Source organism: Plectropomus leopardus, chromosome 4 (genome assembly GCF_008729295.1).
Source record: "Plectropomus leopardus isolate mb chromosome 4, YSFRI_Pleo_2.0, whole genome shotgun sequence".
NCBI classification, from domain to species: Eukaryota; Metazoa; Chordata; class Actinopteri; order Perciformes; family Serranidae; genus Plectropomus; species Plectropomus leopardus.
Window position 1 is genome coordinate 81,828 of NC_056466.1, and position 18,173 is coordinate 100,000.

At 45.2% G+C, this 18,173-nt stretch overlaps 2 protein-coding genes across 2 annotated transcripts in view; both read left to right on the forward strand.

The window, feature by feature from the left end:
• The first annotated feature begins 5,393 nt into the window (after positions 1-5,393).
• Positions 5,394-9,844, forward strand: LOC121942133 (sodium/calcium exchanger 1-like). Its single transcript, XM_042485256.1, has 2 exons — positions 5,394-5,494; positions 8,024-9,844. Exon 2 carries the CDS (start codon positions 8,048-8,050, stop codon positions 9,827-9,829), a length of 1,782 nt encoding a protein of 593 aa, XP_042341190.1. The 5' UTR covers positions 5,394-5,494; positions 8,024-8,047; the 3' UTR covers positions 9,830-9,844.
• Positions 9,845-11,433: 1,589 nt separating this feature from the next.
• Positions 11,434-18,173, forward strand: part of LOC121941557 (phosphofurin acidic cluster sorting protein 1-like) — an 11,033-nt gene continuing 4,293 nt past the window's right edge. The window contains exons 1-11 of the mRNA XM_042484382.1: positions 11,434-11,698; positions 13,310-13,392; positions 13,491-13,754; positions 14,910-14,996; positions 15,589-15,677; positions 15,761-15,893; positions 16,017-16,121; positions 16,314-16,414; positions 17,224-17,378; positions 17,471-17,581; positions 17,756-17,858. Coding sequence (XP_042340316.1) covers positions 11,434-11,698; positions 13,310-13,392; positions 13,491-13,754; positions 14,910-14,996; positions 15,589-15,677; positions 15,761-15,893; positions 16,017-16,121; positions 16,314-16,414; positions 17,224-17,378; positions 17,471-17,581; positions 17,756-17,858 — 1,496 coding nt within the window. The remainder of the gene's footprint in view (positions 11,699-13,309; positions 13,393-13,490; positions 13,755-14,909; positions 14,997-15,588; positions 15,678-15,760; positions 15,894-16,016; positions 16,122-16,313; positions 16,415-17,223; positions 17,379-17,470; positions 17,582-17,755; positions 17,859-18,173) is intronic.

Below are 18,173 nucleotides of genomic sequence, written 5' to 3' on the forward strand. Positions count from 1 at the left end.
AAATTAGTTCAAATCAGTGTTAGTGAACACTTCTGCCTTCGCAAGGTAATCCACTCACCTGACAGGCGTCTGATCAAAGGTAGCAGTGAAAGAAGAAATGAACCAAAAGTTAGCAAGAAATGAGTAAAAAGTACAAGTTTCCCTAACTCTTTCTTCCCCAGACTTTTCCCCCAGCGTTATAAAAATTATTTTTTAAATCAACCAATTTCTTACATTGTGGGACATATCTTACCAAGTTGTTCATTGCCTTTTCCCATGTTTTTGAAATAAATTGCACCAATTTGTGTACGGTTCAAAGGTTTAAATACTTCAATACATAAGGTGTCTGATCGCAGCGCGAGAAAAGTGATGTTGCTCCAGGCTTCAAAGGGTTAATAAAGCAGTAAATAATCCCATCAGGTGTGGTCGATGATGCTGTTTTGTGTTTTGTTCCCTCCATCAGATGCCCGTGAACTCACAGTGGACACAAACACAGCGTACACACACCTCAAAGTGTCCAACAGCAGGACGGTGACGCTGGTAAACGAGAAGCAGCCGTGTCCCGATCGCCCGGAGAGATTCGAGTTCTGGGGTCAGCTGCTGTGTGAAAACGGTCTGACCGGTCGCTGTTACTGGGAGGTGGAGTGGAGAGGAATCGCTTACGTATCAGTAAGTTACAGAGGAATCAGAAGGAAAGGGTTAAATCCTGACTGCTGGTTTGGAGGGAACGATCACTCCTGGAGTCTGAAGTGCTCTCTGTTTGGTGATTTCGCCGTCTCTCATAACGGTGACAGAACAGAGATCCCCTCTCCTCAGCCCCCCCCCCTCCGTCTGTCTCTCTGGGAGAGTCGCAGTGTATGTGGACTGTCCTGCCGGCACTCTGTCCTTCTACAAAGTGTCCTCTGGGACACTGATCCACCTCCACAGCGTCAGCACCTCCTTCACCGAACCTCTCTATCCCGGCTGTGGGTTTGGATGCGACTGGCACGAGCCCTCGGTGACATTTTGTCCGCTGTAGGAGGTCGAGTCTCCTTTGGAGGGGAACTCACTGAGGCCACATTTAGACGAAAACTAAAAACAGAGATTTTTTCCTTTGTGTTTAAAAAAAACCTACATTCACACAAGATAACAACGTGAGAATGATTCTCATGTACGCGGATCCACAAAAACAACCGAAAACGCTGCAGTCTGCGCGCCAGGCCAGTGGCTGGCGGTCTAACTTTGTGATGACACACCATAGAAGAAGACCACCTGCATATAAAGGCTTTCTCCTACAGAGCGGCGAGTATAAACGAACAAGAAGACGGTGGCGAACGCACGAAAACCGACAGCGTTAATAACTTCAGCAGAGTCAGCGGCACAAACAGCTCAGCAGGCCGCCACTGTTGTTCTTCTTCTCCTGCTCGCCATAGCTGTTTGTCTGAAACGTAACACGTTAAGTGACGTCACAGTTCTTACAGGATCATCGCCAGTTTCCACGGCGACAGAAGAGGTGGTGTATTTTTAAGGTTTTTCAAATGTTGGTGTTTTCAGGCCCCCAAAACGCCGTTGTCCTGTTAACGAAAGGCCAAACCACAACAAATGATAAACAATTCATGCAAGAACCCTGCCGTGGAAACGACCCCGAACAAACACCCTTTTGTCATGGTGTCATGCTTACGTGAATTTATGGAAAACATTACAACAGTTACTCTTCTGCAACAGAGACAAGAAATAATCATGTGCACAGAATACAGGGCTTTAAGATGTACGGCACCGTGCTCAGATTCCTCCGCCAGGCTGCTTTAGGCCTCCAGAAAATCTGTGGAAAATATCGTGCATATTTTTTTAATTAATTGTCCTGTAGTAAAAAAAAGTTACATATATTACATATATATATATGTAATATATGTAATATATAATATATGCCAGAGGCACTTTGTTCTCCGGATGTCCGTCTGTTCTCAAAGTTGAAAATCCCCAAGAACACCTGAAGGGAATTTCCTCAAAGTAGACACAAACTTACGACTTAGAAATGGACTGATTCGATTTTGGTCAAGGTCGAGGTTAAGGATATATATGTTTAGTAAGCATTTACCCCGTATTTGGTTGTGTTATCTCACTTTATATATATATATATATATATCTATATAAAACACCAAACACTCTATTCTCTCTCTCTCTCTCTCACAACACACACACACACACACACACACCCACACACCCCTCTCTCTCTCTCACACACACACACACACGCACACACGCACGCACACACACACACACGCAGACTGGAGTAAAAATAAAGAGAGTGGAGGAATGTGAGTGTTGATAATCAGCAGGCTGAGATAAACTCTGTCACCTCCCTGCTGGGAAACCAGTCCAGCAGGAGGACTGATGCTTTATTATCAGGAGCTGCTCACTGGGGGAGATTTTCTCATCTGAATCTGTGAAAATCAGCTGTCGCTGTGTGCTCCTCCTGTCCCTCCGCCGTAATCCACAGGAAAATAAAAACCACTTTAAATCACAGACGGAGCGCGCAGCTGCTCTGTGAGCGTCGCTAACGTTCGGACAGACGGACTCCGACCTCACGATGGTGACAGATGACGTTCACACACAGTCAGGTAGAAACCACGTACGCATTTCTGACCATGATAACCAAACTGCACAGTCTGTCCTGAGGGGGGCGCCGTGCCGTCTCATGTACGCTTTTATCTGCATGCAGACACTCTTTATCCAACTCACACTGCAAACTTCATCTGTCAGAGCAAACCGTTTTTAAAAAATGAGTATTTCAAGTATATTACTCCCACATTTCATACACATAATAAAATCTTCTCTTGACTCAGTGTTACATTGTGTATCACAATATAGCCCTCAAATATTACGATATTATTCTAAAGTCATACCGTCCAGCCCTGCTGCAGTCAGATTATAAGCGTTTACCCTGAATATAAAAGACAGATGTCAAAGGCGTCAAAGGATTTTTTGTGCAGTGGGAAAGGAGCTTAACACTTTTAAATTCCTTTTAAATAATGTGAAAAAATGTTGTAATAAGTTCATTTTTATGAGTCATTAACCTAAAACATGTTTTCATGATTAAGGTAATTTTATGTAAATTACACTTTTATTTAATGTGAATTGAATGTAGATTATGTGGAAACTTACTACATTTATGAACACACATTTTTAAGTTGATTCTTATAAAAATTAAGTTTTTCACATTATTTAAAGGGAATGTTAGTGTTAATTGATTTGTTAATTTCAGATATTCGTTAATATTGATATAATCAATGATATTCAGTCAAACTTTAGCAGCTGGTGGTGACCTCTGTCGCAGAGTGAGTGACCTCTGAACGACTCACTGTGATCCAGGTTTTCAGAGGACCAACAGATAAGACCAGGACCTGCCTGTACTCTGTGTGTGTGTGTGTGTGCGTGTGTGTGTGTGTGTGTGTGTGTGTGAGTGTGTTTCTGTAGTGCTGGTGATAAACAGCTGGATGATGACTCATCTTTGTTTGAGGATGAACATTTTTATAGAAACAGCAGCAGCTGAATTCCCGTTTTCACTTTCGGGCAATAAACCCCATGAGAACCTAGAAATTGTGAATATAAAACGTGCCTAATGGAAACACGTCGATTTAAAAAATGACACTGTTTTTTAAGTGTTTAAAAATGTTGTTTACGCTGGCATGAGGTGGTTATTCAGGTGATTGTAAAAAGCCATATTTGTCCAAACTGCAATGGAAACCCTTTTTATTCTTTTCTAGGTCACATGGGATCATGTTTTGATTGACACCTCCTTGGATCCTACTTTTGTCACCTGTCTCTCGTCTCCATGACGACAGCCACGGAGCAGAGCAGAGACAGCGTGGTGCAGCTCTATCTGTTGGAGCACTACATGAGAGAGCTGCTGTTGGAAGCCACAGAGCGTCCTGTTTCTACATAATCATTCACCTGTTGAGTTCCTCACGCAGTCAGAGTGCCCAGAGTCGCTCTGCGTTCACACTGAACCCAATGCGAGCGTTTCGCGCAGTGCATGCAAAAATGCATACTTCATACGCGTCTTTGCGTCCACTGAGCGAGAATTTTGCGTGACGCTGTGCTGTGATCAGCGTTAAGATCTATTTCAGATTCTCCTGACGTCCCTGAGATCCAGAGATGAAGGACAAACTCTGTCTGTCTGTGAACACAGAGCTTCACTCAGCGTCAGTACTGAACAGAGACACGACGATAAGCACCTGAAGGGCTCACAGATCAGAGAGCAAAGCCGTAAAGTTACATGTGCAGCTCTGAAAACACACCTGTGTGTGTGTGTGTGTGTGCGTGTGTGTGTGTGTGTGTGTGTGTGTGTGAGGTGTGTTTTAGCAAAACACACTGAGTAATTTAAGTTGGTCTTTTATTGTGAAAGTAAACAGCGGAGGGCGTGTGATGCGCTGTGACAGTCTGATAAATCTTAGCGTATTAGCGTCTCGGTTCACTCTGTGAAGCACAGACACTCCATGTTTATGTTTATTTTCGTGAACTGCAAACCGCTCCAAAAAAACCTCCAGCGGCTAAATACACGGACATTTTTTATCGTGTTCAGTATGAACGTGGCACGTCTCTCCCAGATTGCAGTAATCTGGATGATTGAACGGTGCATCCCAACAGCGCTCCGAATTTACTGATGGTCCAGTTTGTGCCAGAGTCGCTCCGACGCTCGGAGTGTTTCTGAACCGTCGAAAGGAGCGTTGAGGGATTTTGGTTTGTCATGTTGAATTAGCATCAACTGACGATGACTGTGAGTTTTTGATAGGCTTTATCCACACTGCGCCCAAATCAACCCAGCTTCAGGAGCCTCAGAAAACTCTAATATCCCGTTATTTTAACTTTTGGATTGAGGCTAATTGATCCTTTTTGATGCCTTTTAACATCCTACATTACGTGTTTTTGATGATTTGGGTTTCCAGAGGCTTTAAAGGGTGCCTTGTAGTTTCCTTTGAATGCTTCAAGCCTAAAAACAAGGTTTGAATTTAAGGTCACAAGTGTCAGCTTTAACCCCGTCCTCGTCCACCCGCAGATGTCTGCAGTGAAGCGTGTGAACGCCGTCTGCAGTCATGATGCGGCTGCTCTGTCTGCAGGTTTTTGGACGTCTGAAGTCCAGGTTGGGTTGAGCTGTTGATGTGTCAGAGTGTAACAGACTTCCTGTTGGCTCTGCAGCTCTCTGGATGTGTCACCTCTGAGTGGAAAATCTCAGCGGTGGGGGGGGCACTTATCCCAGCATTCCTGCCCGTTGTAGCCCGTCGGCGTCACCGGGCCACCGCTAACTGTTAGCCGTTATCTCCCCCACGTGTCGGTGGGGACGAGGAGCTGCTGGATGGCCCTGGGCCCCGCAGAGCCTTGTATGGCCATGGCCCGCTGGGAGAGGGACGATAAGCAGCTCTGAGGCCATGTTTAGAACCACGTCTGTTTCTGTTAAATTTAGAGCGGTTATCGGACGCAGCTCTCCGTCCTGGACGCACTCTGTCCTCCTGCTGCCGCGGCGTCAGGACCAGAGGTGAGTACCGGCTCTCAGGAAGGACAAAAAGGAGCAGAATTCACTGGGTTTGTTTGTCAGGAGCAGATTTCATCCAGCTGTGGTGATGCTCTGGTGTGGTGCTGATGTATTTATCCTGTAGAGCTGCAGTAATCTAGTGGTGTTGTAGTAATCCTGTAGAGTTGCAGTAATCCTGTAGAGCTGCAGTAATCCTGTAGAGCTGCAGTAATCCTGTAGAGTTTCAGTAATCCAGTGGTTTTGTAGTAATCCTGTAGAGTTGCAGTAATCCTGTAGAGTTGCAGTAATCCCGTAGAGTCAGATCACAACATATTTTAATTGTTTAATGAATAATAGTGCATCCTATTTTTTAAAGTGATTTTCGGGGCCTTTTGTGAGTTGTTTTAGGCTCCAGTCAGTTGGAGCAGTCACATAATTAAACCTGCGCGCAGCACTTCCTCAGGCCGAGCAGGGTTTTGAACAGGCACTGGACTAGTGTGCAAAAATGCAACAAAAAAAAACACCTCTGAGTTTATTTTAGGAAATCCTTCAATAGATGTTTTAGGCTGAAAAGCTAAACTGGAAGAGCTGAAGAGCCGAGCGCCACAAGTTTGAGTTATTATGAAGTTAAAGATAAAATTAACTCAGAAGAGGATTCAGATGGTGGCTGGAAAGTGTTGACAGAGAGATACAGAGAGGAGGCGGAGGAGGAGGCGGAGGAGGAGGAGGAGGAGGAGGAGGAGGAGGCGGTAGAGTTGGATCATCTCAGCGGTGTGTGTGTCGTGTGTGTGGTGGTTTTGGTGGTGACAGTGTTATGATCAGACTGTGCTCCTGTTTCTCGTCTCCACATCATCTGACGGGCTTTTATTGTCTCGCAGCAGGACGAGTGGACGCTTCGTTATTTCTGTCTCCACCATGAAAACTCTGAGATTTTAGAAAAACGTGCTGTTGTAGTTTTTTCTGAGGAGTGCTGGAGTGACGGTAGGTTTTACAGCGTCGGCGCTCAGATCCCACACAGTCGCGTGTGTTATTGAGACGTCTCACGCTGCAGTGGAGCAGGTAGTCTTCTGTACAGCAGGCTGTGTATTTGATGGTGTAGTGATGCTGTTTTTGTTGTTGTTTATGTGCTTTAAACTGTATTAAGTTTAGGATGAGAGTTATTTTACCTTATTACTTAAATGACAGGTATCCTTTTTTTAAAATGTCTAAATTCAGAGTGGCTTAAATTTTTATACTTTTTAAAAATATTCTAAAGTAAATTAAGGTTAATTAATGCCATTTATAATAAACCCAGTGGTTATTGGTTTCCCAAAAATGATTTCATTTTCCAATCATATGAATCAGAAAACACTCTGACGGGTTAATATGTTTACATCAGGTTCATTGATTAACGTTTTATTTGTTTGACCAAACGGTTCAAGAACTGATCTTAACTTCCAAATACTTCAACATTGTACAATCATAATTTATGTTTGGACTCAGTGGGTCAAAGAATTTAGGGACTGTTCATAATTTATGAGATGGGGGTGTTGTGAAATGAGGGAGGCATGTCAAAATTTTATTTGTTTTTATGCTTCTGGTGAAAGCCGTGAGCGGAGGCATTGTGTTTTTTAGGTTGTCCTTCCATCAGTGCGTCCGTCTTATTCTCATGAACTTGGGGGTCACTGTGACCTCGCTGACATATTTTTGGCTGTAACTCAAGGATTCATATGTTTATTTATGGCAAATTTTTAAACATATGTGTAACAGGGTAAAACAATAGTGATTACATTTCATATCCAAAAGTTCAAAGGCCAGACACCAAAAATTAGACAATAATTTCTGTTTTCACAAACCTTCAGGGGTCCTTGAACACGTTAGGTGTAGTGAATTCTTCCATCAAGAAACATCCTCAACCTTAAATAGTGACATTCAACTTGTTCTCATCCCAACTCAAATGATGCCACTTCATCAGTGGACCTAGATGTCAGACTATGATGTGCTAGGTGTCCCTCTTTGTCTGTTTCGGATTTCCAGGTACTGCGCGTCAGTTATCGCCTGTGACATGCATCGTGTCTTTTCAAAGAACGCTTCCATGGATGGACATGGTCTTTTCCAAAATAAACTTGCAACACATTGTTCTTTCTTTACTTTACTTCACTTTATGTTACTTTACTTAAATTACTTGCTGAAATTTAGGCAACAGTAGTATGTGGTTAGGTTAAGAAAAAAGCACCGTGGTCTGGGATCATAGAGTACGGATGTCACCAGTGTCATGTGACACACATCACTAGCATGCATGCTGTGATTAAAAATATTTTGGATCAAAATTATTTGTGTTTTTACAGTCTGAGGAAAAATTGTCTATTTTTTTTTTAATGACAAAAGTCCAGTACTTAAATCAATCATTATGGTGTACTGATTTTAACTCAGGTTTTACAGATTTTAGGATTATGAAGCATTTGAAGATGCTCCAAGAAATGAGCAAAAACACCCATACAGGCCAGTTCTGCTGCAGAGTTCGAATCCAAAAAGATCAGACAGAAATTACAAGTCCCTTTCTGTGTCTTTCAGGTTTAGCAGAGCTCAAGCGTCACCATGAGCCGAGCCAGGACCTTGTCACTGATCTCCACCAATCAGCTGCTCCTCCTGTTGACCATCATCTCAGTTGATCTTCCATGCTGTGCAGCTGCACGCTCAAATCTCAAGTCCAACTCCACGCTCGGCAACCACACCAAATGTGGAGGAAACACCGACTGCATCGAAGGCGTCATCCTGCCGATATGGAAGCCGGAAAACCCGCCCTTCACCGACCGCCTCGCCAGGGCCACCATCTACTTTGTGGGGTTGGCGTACATGTTCTTGGGCGTCTCAATCATCGCTGACCGCTTCATGGCGTCCATCGAGGTCATCACGTCCCAGGAGCGACAGATCACCATCAAGAAACCCAACGGTGAGAAGATCACCACCACGGTGCGCATCTGGAACGAGACGGTGTCCAACCTGACCCTGATGGCGCTGGGATCCTCCGCCCCAGAAATCCTCCTGTCCGTCGTGGAGGTTTGTGGTCACAACTTTAACGCTGGAGAGCTGGGTCCCAACACCATCGTAGGAAGTGCTGCCTTCAACATGTTCGTCATCATCGGTCTGTGCGTATCCGTCATTCCGGACGGAGAGACCAGGAAGGTGAAGCACCTCAGGGTGTTCTTCGTCACCGCCACCTGGAGCGTCTTTGCGTACACGTGGCTTTACCTGATCCTGGCCGTCTTCTCTCCAGGTGTGGTTGAGATCTGGGAGGGGCTGCTCACGCTCTTCTTCTTCCCGCTTTGTGTGGGATTTGCTTACGTGGCCGACCGCAGACTTCTCTTCTATAAGTACATGTACAAGCGATACAGAGCGGGCAAGCAGAAAGGAATGATCATTGAAACGGAGGGAGAGCCGGAGCTTCCCTCCAAGGTCGACATCGAAATGGACGGCAAAATGCTCAACGCCAATGGAGAGGAGTTTGATTATAACGAGCTGGATGAGGAGGAGGCCCGCAGGGAGGTCGCCAGGATCCTGAAGGAGCTGAAGCAGAAACATCCCGAGAAGGAGATGGAGCAGCTGATGGAGCTCGCTAATTACCAAGTTCTGACCCAGCAACAGAAGAGTCGGGCTTTCTACCGCTGTCAGGCGACCCGGATCATGACGGGAGCGGGCAACGTCCTGAAGAAGCACGCCGCTGACCAAGCCAAAAGAGCCAACCAGCACGATATCTGCTCAGAGGTTTCACTCAACGACTTCTCCTCCAAGCTGTTCTTCGACCCGGGGACCTACCAGTGTCTGGAGAACTGCGGCAGCGTGGCGCTGAATGTGGTGCGGCGAGGAGGAGACCTGACGAGCACAGTCTCGGTGGATTACCGGACCGAGGACGGCACCGCCAACGCCGGCTCAGACTACCAGTTCACTGAGGGAACTATCGTGTTCAAACCAGGTGAGACGGAGAAGGAGATCCGCATTGACATCATTGATGATGATATTTTTGAGGAAGACGAGCATTTCCTGGTTCACCTCAGCAATGTGAAGGTCATATCAGAGGGCGCCGGCTCAGACAAGAGCCAGGCAAACCACGTGGACTCCCTCGCCAGTTTGGGTCTGCCGTGCACAGCCACCGTCACCATCTTTGATGACGACCACGCGGGGATCTTTACGTTCGAGGAGCCGTTGATGACCGTGAGCGAGAGCGTCGGGGTGATGGAGGTGAAGGTGATCCGGACCTCGGGGGCTCGTGGTGTTGTGGTGGTGCCGTACAAAACCATGGAGGGGACGGCGAAAGGAGGCGGTGAGGACTTTGAGGACACACATGGAGTCCTGGAGTTTGAGAACGATGAGATCTTGTAAGTAAAAACCTCCACCGCTGAATGATGATTGTTGGATCATGAAAATACTGACATGGCGTGAAGCAATGCACGGTTTCCTGATGTCTCTGCAAGGCATTCTGGGTATTAAAGTCACGCAGTGATTAGTGGTGATCTGTGGCTGTGAGTCGATGTCGCTGAACCTCCGACTCGTATCAGTTTTCTGATTCATGTCGATGATCTTAGACTCCTAATTTATAATTTGTCATCTTTTAAAATCAGTATCGGTGTTTATTTCGCTGCTATTTCACGATTACAAAAATTAGTCGACAAGCTAAAAGTAAAAAAAAGCTTCCTGACTAAAACTATGTAAAAATGACGAGATGTGACAAAAACTTTAGTGAAGGACCATCAAATATTTAAAATGAGATGAGAATACAACAGCCCACAGCGTCCATGTGTGCCATTACTTTCTGACCAACAGTGAGATCAGTAACTCAGATTACAGTGGACCCGCAGACGCTTTCCAAGTGTTCGAGAACACGAACGGAGAGATTTTGAGCTTTTCGGATGATGATCACTGTGATCGTGAGTCCTACCTCAGATCAGCGGCTGCCAGCTGATCCACAGGGTCCAAATTTCTCCTTCGTCATCAGCTGAAGGTCCGCACACCAAATAAATGACCACATATTCGGTTTGATTTCACGAAATGTAAAAGACACGTCGGCGTAGAACACAAAGAAACATACTGCACCAAAAAGAAACCTCTTCAAAATAAGAGCTCTGCACCAGAAATTAACTATACTTCAAAACAAAGTGTTTATTTGTGTATTTGTAGTTTTAATAATTGTAAATGTAGTTATCTTTATTTTATCCTAGCTTATAAAATCATTGCCTTTTCCTCGTGTTTCAGACGGAAATCAAATCGATCCTCTGAGAGTTCACAGGTTTAAAATCTTGTGAAAGGCGTGTGAATGCCGCTCGGGAAAGTGATGACGATCCAGGTTTCAAAGGGCGAAAAAAGAAGAAAAAAAACATCCTAAAAGTAAAAACTGAAAGTTGACTAAAATGTCTCAAATTTTTGTTGACTAAAACTGTGAAGCATTTTGTCTCAAGACTAAATCTGAAGTAGCTGCCAAATGAGCTCTGATCAGAACCAACATGACACCTTTTTTGGCACAAACACCAACCTGAACAAAACATTTTCTGTCACAAAAGTAGCTTTTTTCTTCAACAAAATAATTCAGTCTGAAATAAAAACTGCAGTAAAAGAACTTTAAATGAGAAGCAGTTTAAACTCAGAGAGAAGTCAAAATGATCAGACGTCAGATGTTTTTTACACTGAATGTATCGACATGTTTCTCATTATTTGGGTCAATCAGCAGCAGCGGGCTGTCTGATAGTGATGATCGTTATTATTATTGATCCCTGGTTGCTCCTCCTCCACGCGGTCACATGACGCTGACTTCAGGTTTCTGTGCTTCACATAGCGGCTGCAGGCGGGCTGTTTCCATGTCTGCGGGCAGCAGGAACGAAATGACAACAGATTTATTTCCAGAGCATAAACACGTCCGCTGGCTGTGAAGGAAGCGGCCGGCGAGCTGAAATGGAAAAGCTGCCACGCTCGTTCTTTGTTTCACTTTATTAATGAGGACGCTGAGGAGAGCCTTATATAGAGCCATCCAGTTATCAGCCGGATACGACCGGCGAGTCCAGTCTGAGTCACAGCTCCCAGTCACCACGCGACACGTCACTGCCGCCACAGTCTCACCGCGTGAAGCTCGAGTCATCAAGGTGACTGCAGCGGAGCCACGCCTCCTTTACGGAGCACTGCGGGGCGAGGGCGAGGAAAATACACCCTTCATGGTTAAAGCGCCTGCTCAGTCGACATCACGTTATATTACTGATACATGTAAAAAAAAAAAAACATTTAAAAAGATTTTAAGCTTTTATTCAGGAATTTTTCCAAAATATTTGTCTGTCGGAACGGACGGTGGATCTGAACGTCAACGAAAAATGAAGAGAATTACAGTTTATTTGGAGAAAAGTTGTCCAGATTTGATTTTCTAATGATCTTCACTAATGATAATGGTATTCATGTCCGGATGTTTGTGTTCGATACTTCATCAGTTAAAGATATTTTGAGTCCTGATGACAAAAATGAAAATCTAAATATATGAAAAGTGTTTTAAGCATCACTGTACTCAAAGATTCATTTTGAGTCAACTTAACAATTAGATATAAACATGAACTATGATTAGTGGTTATATTTTCTATTTAAGGTAATCACTTTCCGACATTATTTTAGGTGAGATCAGCTTGTCAGATTTTACAGTTTAAAATTCGCTCCAACGTCGGTCATGTCATTGAGTCGGTCGGTCTTTGATTAAAAAACATCATTTTTAATTTTGTAGTTTCACTTTTTTTTACCGCCACCCCGCGGCCACCGAGTGGATTTTACACAAAACGCCTCCTGCAGCTCCTGCTGCACCGTGACGGAGCCAGTTCCCATAGCAACACGTGACCTCGTAGCAACACGTGACCTCGTAGCAACATGTGACCTCGTGACCTCGTAGCAACACGTGACCTCATAGCATCGCGTGACCTAGAAAAGTCTGAAGTGTTTCCACTGCAGTTTGTCTTTTTTAAATCACCTCAGATACCGTGTTTTTCTAAACCGACGTGTTTCCATGAGGCTGATTTCATTTCCACAGTTTATATTTGTGTAGTTTGAGGGTTAACGGAAACCCGCCTGGCGACCGTTCCAGTGTGACGGACAGAAAGTCGCCGCAGGAGAAACTTGGATCTGTTGTTTATCGGTGATGCGTTTTGAGTCAGCTTCGGTCAGACGTGCGTCCTGCTGACGCAGCGTTCTGCTGCACGTCGTCAGCATCATTTTGATCACATCGCTCAACCCGCCGCGTTTGACCAGAGCTGCTCCGTGTGGCAGGAGCTTCACTCTGCTGCTGATTCTGTGGACCAGAGTTTGAGTCTGATCAGGTCTGACCCCTTAAAACCCGGATCCACTGCAGTTTGATCACGGCTGCAGTGATCTCGCTCCGCGCTCAGAGCAAAACGCTGCACGTCCTGTGAAGTAACTGATAGCGATGATGACGGCACGCTCGTATTTATACCAACCTTCAGAACAAGAGGAGAGAAAATTATCCAAAATAGGAAAAAATGTCCACAAAACTATTTTAATTATAAATAATTATGTTACAGAGAACGCTTTTAAAATATATCAGATAAATACTTTTTTTCAGCACTTTTTAGGTAATTTTCTTTTTTTTCGTTTTTTGCTTTTATGCTATCAGTTTTACTTTTGCTTATTTTCAGGTGATTTTTCAAAAACACTTTTTAGTGTGTTGCAGATCAACACCCAGTATTATTTTTTTGTTTGTTTTTGAAAGAAATCAATCCAATTTTCTGACATTTTAAGCAGCTCAGTGTCCACGTCTCTTGTCTTGCCCAGTGGACATGCAGCTCAGTGTCTCACATTTCTCCCGTCTCTTGTCTCTGTCAGTGGATAAGCAGCTGGGTGTCTCACATGTCTTCTGTCTCTCTAAGTGGACATATATCTGGGTGTCTCCCATGTCTCCTTTCTCTGTGAGTGGACGTACAGCTCTCTGTCCTACATGTCTCACATATCTCCTGTCTCTGTGAGTGGACATGCAGCTCGTTGTCCCACATGTCTCACGTCTCAGTGTGAGAGCAGTGGTGCTCGTGGCGCTCAGATAAACATCACGCCGTCTCTCTTCCTTATACGGCAGCATGTGTTGAGCAGCACGGGGACGCTGCTCTTCGTCTCCGTCCTCGTTCTCATAAAGCAGACAGACGCTGCAGCCGGTTCCTCTCACAGTGGACACCAGGGGAGGTCTCCGCTGGCCGGACGCCACGTCTCCGACCTGAGCTCACGTTTTCTCGCAGACTCAGAGTCAAAGTGTTTCTGCTGCTGGACAGAGGACAGAGTGGACGCTCTGAGTCTCCTGTAGCTCCCAGTTTTGGTTTCTGGGACATTTACTGTGACGTAGAGACAAAGTTTCCTTTATTAACCGTTTGCACTTTGATTGAAATACTTTTGATGTTAAAGCAAACCTGAGCTGGCAGATTTCTTCATTTATTTTTCAGTTGATTTGATTTATTTCAAACATGTAAAAAAGAAAATAGAGAAATCATTTTATAGACAGGCCGACAATAAAGAGTAATATTTACAGACAAAGAGAAACATAAAGCCAAATACGGTCAAACACAAACATTTCAGAAACATTTTCATTCAAACCCGTAATAACTGTCGCGTTCACTCTACGATGTTTATAACAAAACAAATTTCATGAAATCGGTTCAGAATGAAGCGAGTCCATTTTGAAATCTGCAACTCTCAACATACATTTGTTTATCAGCTGATCTTGACCTCTATTAATACGCCGCAGACGCATCGAGGCGAGCTTAGAGCAGCGGTCGATCACGCATCTACGTTTCTGGATCTACGGTTTTCACACAGCGGGAGAGAATAATGACACACCGACGCCGTTGGCTGTTTTGTTCTCAACGTGTTTTAAATGTTCAATAGTCCTTCACCTAAGTGACCAACTAACCAAAAACAAACACAAATGAATGATGTGAGTGTCCTCCTCCTCAGTGTGTGAGTGTAGCTGCTGACAGTCTGGGATATGTCAGTGTGTGAGTGTAGCTGCTGACAGTCTGGGATATGTCAGTGTGTGAGTGTAGCTGCTGACAGTCTGGGATATGTCAGAGATCAGCAGCTACATTGACTGTGACAGGTCACCTAGTGGAAATAGCATGTATTTCCTCCATATGCCAAATATGGTCAAAATGACCTCATCAGGTGGAAAATAGTCAAAATGACAAATTCAGAGTCAAAAGCCCAGAATGACACCCAGAAATAATACAAGTCCTGTTTTTCTGCTCTGATGGCTGTGGGATCAAAAATGTCAGTTTGAATGGGTTTCAATGGAGCATTTTTGGACCTGAACAGTCTGAATGTAACTATTTAGTTTCCACAGTGTATTTTAGACTTATTGTAGGAGCTGAGCTGCAAATTCACTGATTACACTCAAATAATGCGGCCGCTCTGTCTCACTGCTCTCTGCTGTTACCAACAGGCAACAGAGCGTCTGTCTCCAGAGTGTCCTGGAGCTCAGGGGACACGATTCCCCGACGAGTCCAGAGGAGAGGACGCCGGCGCCGAGGTGAGTGTGAACCAGAGACAAACATCTCTGTTCTTCTGTCTTTGTGAGGACCCTCACTGACCCTCAGAGTCTAAAGAGATAGTTCAACCAAAACTGAGAGTTCAGTTGTCAAAGGGAAAGTTGGATGAAGTTTTATAGTCCACAAAACACTGCTGGAGGTAACGCAATGGTGACCAGGATTCAACATAAAAAACCTCCAAAAACATAATAAAAACACAAAATGTCTCATAACGGTCGAATTAAAAAATGTTCTTGTTGTTAAAACGTATTTGCCGATTTTTTTCCTTTAAAATTTTTTAAATGACTTGAAGAAAAAATGTCTGCATTTTTTTTTAAAATTGTTGTCAATTGTTGATTTTTTTCTTTCTTAAATTTTTTTTTGTGCTTTTTAAAGAAACAAAGTGATTTTTTTTCTTTAATTTTTCTTTTGGCCATTTTGCCTGTCTTTAAATGTTTATGGTGATTTTCGGAAAGAAAAACAAAAAATGTCACTTTCCAAAAGTGTCCTCTGTCAGTTAAAAATATGTTTTGGTCCTCACTAGGTGGCAAGTACAACATTACAGTCACACACTTCTTCTTCTTCTTTCCACAGGAAGTTGAGGAGGACGTTGCCATGGGAACAGATACAGGGCCGGCTGCCAAACTCTGTAAAACGGAGTCTCAAACACAAGTGTCCCCGAGGTACACACAGAGAACTCAAAGACCCGTCATCATCGTCAGGAGGAGGACGAGATCAAACATTTGTCTTTGTCCCCTCTCCGCAGTAAGACAGGCAGTCAGGTGTCTCGCCATCCATGGAGCGCGTCCATGAAGGACAGACAGAACTCCAGAGGGACAGACAGGACCAGCAGTGTGGACAGTGAGACGTCGGCCGACTACAGGATACCCCCTCCACAGGTGAGACGGAAAGACGGACGGATGGACAAACTGATATGTCCAGGTGTCCTCACACTGAAGGACTGATGTGTCCTATTGTGTCCTCATGTCCTCACACTGAAGGACTGTTGTGTGTTTTTTCAGGTAGCCAGGAAGTCGGTCCTGGATCAGCTGAACCACATCCTGTTCTCTGACGATCAGATTCCTGATTCAATCATCCTGATCAACACCACGGACTGGCAGGGACAGGTCCGTCCAACTGTCCATCTGTCCATCTGTCTGTCTAAGAGAGACAGCACGCTGCTTTCTGTCCCCCTCTGTGTTTCTGAAATGTTAAATTTGCTGGTTTGGTTCTTCGGTTGATCAGGTTTCAGTCGTATCGGTTCAGTATTTAATAATCAGTCAATAATCTGACGTTATGGTCTCTGTCTCTGTCCTCAGTATCTGTCCGAGCTTCTCTTCGATCAGCCGATCGTCTGCACCGTCTCGGCCGCCGACGTTCAGGCCGCCTTCAGCGCCATCATCAGCCGCATCCAGAGATTGTGAGGCTCGATGTGTCTCGTGATAAACACCTGCAGCCTGCCGCAGCAGCACCGCAGGAAAAGGTCACGCCGCGAACGGCCCGTCACAGCGAACGTTAAGCTTTTGTCGCGGTTTGGCCTTTCACTTAAACGACAGCTGTTTTAACAGAGCGCATGAAAACACAAACGTTTGAAAACGGGTTCCAGGGTTTTAATTTTGGTAAACGCCATCCTTCTGTCGCCGTATAAATTGGCGATGTGCGGATCCTGTGATCTCGACATGAGGAGGCGATTAAAAAAAAGACATCTGTCCAAACTGCAGAGGAAAGCCTTTTTAGTCTTTTCTAGGTCACATGACGCGATGAGGTCACAAACCAGGTAGACGAAAAGGGTGAAGAACAGGGAACCCCAAAACCGAGTCCACAGAACACAAAACCCCCAAACCACAACAGACGGCGAGTGTGGTGGCTCCACCGAAATAAAGCTGCTGATGTTTTCAACATCCATCGCCATGGTTACTGGGATGTTATCACCAGAGGAGAAGTCACATGACATCACTCAGCGGAAACACAGTCAGCTCCACGTTGTGTTTTATTATCGCTTAAGTTTTGCACAAATCTGTGATGGAAACCGGAAATTAGTCAAAACACGTCGCCATGGTTACTGAATTCAACCTGAAATCTAAAGTCAGCTGATTTCAGTTTCCGCTGTCGTTATTTGTGTCAAACTTCCAATCAGCTGCTGCGACAGGCTGCTACCCGAATCCCGCTCTGAACGATTTGTGATCAATACCGCGCGTCAGCCATTTACGGATGTATCGTGTTTTCCAGCTGTAACTGTAACTCGCAGACCCCGCCCACCGTGAAGGTGGCGGTGGGCGGAGATCAGAGCTACCTGAGCACCGTCCTCTGCTGCTTCGTCGAGCAGCTGGCCAGCAAGACGCCCGATTGGCTGAGCTACGTCCGCTTCCTCATCCTCCCCGTCGGTAGGCGTGAACTCAAACACGTCACGTTCTGACATGGAAACCAGTTCGCCACGAACCCTCGCATGACGCGTCTGTTTTTATCGCCCCCGCAGGAGCCCACCAGCTGGCCAAGTACCTGGCCGCCCTGGACGGTAAATTCAACAGCCTGTTCATGGACGCCGGCTGGAGGGAGCTGTTCGCACGCGTGGAGTCTCCTCCTCTCGGTATGGCTGACCTCTGACCTTTAGTGCCGCCGTCACCCGTCCACGCAAAACGCCATAATGACGACAACAGGGTTGAATAATATCGTGTGGTCGACTGCGAGGGCGATTTCATAAAGGACAGAAATACCAACAGCCAATCAGACGTCAGGTGAAGGTGTGCTCTCTGCTCCACAGATCCCGTGGGCGTGGCCAGTCGAGTGTGTCAGTATCTGAGCGGAGCTGCTGTTTCTCACCTGTGTCCGATCTCCGAGGCCATGCTCACCTGCAAACACAAGAGGTACGACCCTTAAAGGGACAGTCCGCCCATTTTCAGCTTCGTGTCAGAGCGATGTGTGTGCAGATGAACTGTGGTGACAGAGACACTGCGGGGTGGCGTTGGCGTTGGCGTTGGCAGTGGCGGTGGCGGTGGCGGTGGCGGTGGCGTTGGCGGTGGCGCTCTTTGGCTCTCCGCCAGTTGCTGCCTGACAGAGAAAACAGCTGATTTAAAGTTAGGCAAAAATGACCAGAAAGCTATTTTTCCTTTTACCATAATTATAGATTTAAAATTATGTTTCGTAATTCTTATTATTTTTTAAGCACTTTTTTCAGATCC